General features: G+C 44.0%; 1 protein-coding gene across 1 annotated transcript in view; it reads right to left on the bottom strand.

The window, feature by feature from the left end:
- Window positions 1-520: 520 nt before the first annotated feature.
- LOC107082564 (kelch domain-containing protein 3-like) overlaps window positions 521-1,312 on the bottom strand; it is a 27,263-nt gene continuing 26,471 nt past the window's right edge. The window contains exon 7 of the mRNA XM_015371323.1: window positions 521-1,125. Coding sequence (XP_015226809.1) covers window positions 594-1,125 — 532 coding nt within the window. The 3' untranslated portion in view covers window positions 521-593. The remainder of the gene's footprint in view (window positions 1,126-1,312) is intronic.

Below are 1,312 nucleotides of genomic sequence, written 5' to 3'. Positions count from 1 at the left end.
GTTATTTATCTTTTTTTTAATGTTCTATATATTTACTGAGGTGAATAATAATAATAAAAGTCAGAGTTGGTCTTTAGAGCCTGGTATCCTCCACGGTTTAGACTATTTCTGAATAATCTCGTCTCCCACAGAACTTGATGAAATGGAGAGGACGCCACTAAACAATTTACTGAAGCTTTTCTGGAGCAGAGGCACCTTTTATGGAGCTTTGGCGCCCTCTTTTGGAAAAACATCACACCTTTTTGTTCTTCTCAAGATGCTGAGATTTTTGTTCTGAGAAAAAAAGAAAAATGTCTGTCACAGGTGAGAATTTAGATTCCAATATAAATATTGGCAAAAAGATTTTGTTGTTTGAATCTTACTGATGACCCACACTGGCTATTTTTCTCCAAGACTAAAACCAGAAATCTGTCTTGAAATGTCAATACTTTAATAACTAAATGTTTTTTAAAACTCCAAAAGGTAAAATAAATGCAAGATTACACAGAAAATGTGGTAGATGTAAAACATCTTTATATACTCTTATGTACAAGTTGTATCATCGGGCGGGGGGGCAACACTGGTTGTAAGTAAACCTTCAAGTCAACCGTCTGTTAAGAGTCAGTCAGGGTCATACTCCAGATGGAGATGGGACTCTTTATGCTGAACGGTTTTCCTCCCAGCACCAGCAGCATGTCAGGCAGATTCTTGGAAATGTCCTGGTCGTCTGAGCAGCTCCACTGCTTCTTAAAAGCTCTGTTCTCAAACGTCAGACAGTTCTTCTCTGTGTCAAAGATGGTCTCTGAAGAACAAAGACCTTTGCTGAATGTCTTCATTTCTATGTCTGATTGGGAAACGGGGAAGCATTTATTTTTAAAATGTCGCGGTTTAGCATCCTGCTGTGACGACAGAGCGGCCTGGACGCCATCGGACTCGTAGCTGCGACCCAGTCCGGTGCAGCAGTGGTGAATCCTCTGTGGGGCGTCGCTGTGTGGGAGGGATGCCACCTGGCTCCAGCTCTGAGAGGGGAAGCTGTACCTCCACAGGCTGTTGTTTGGTGATTTCTGGCTCTCACCGCCTCCGAAAAGCAGCATACTGTCCCTGTAGGTCACAGCCGCGTGGCCCATCAGCCGAGGGGGGCCCTGCCTGCAGAACATGAGCAGACCAGCTGTTAGTTGGAGAAGAAACAGCACCTCTGTTACATCTATACTGTAACCTCTGGCCTTTAGGGGGGGGATAGACTTCGAGTTGTAACCCCCATTGAAAGCAACTGACTACTGCTGCAAATGAAGCAGCTTCTCTCTATTATGGAATCTGATATGGGTCACATGAC

The sequence above is a fragment of the Cyprinodon variegatus genome, unplaced genomic scaffold, assembly GCF_000732505.1.
Source record: "Cyprinodon variegatus isolate N-32 unplaced genomic scaffold, C_variegatus-1.0 Scaffold3, whole genome shotgun sequence".
NCBI classification, from domain to species: Eukaryota; Metazoa; Chordata; class Actinopteri; order Cyprinodontiformes; family Cyprinodontidae; genus Cyprinodon; species Cyprinodon variegatus.
The sequence above is the reverse complement of the archived record's forward strand: the minus strand, read 5'-3'. Positions and strand labels throughout refer to the sequence as shown.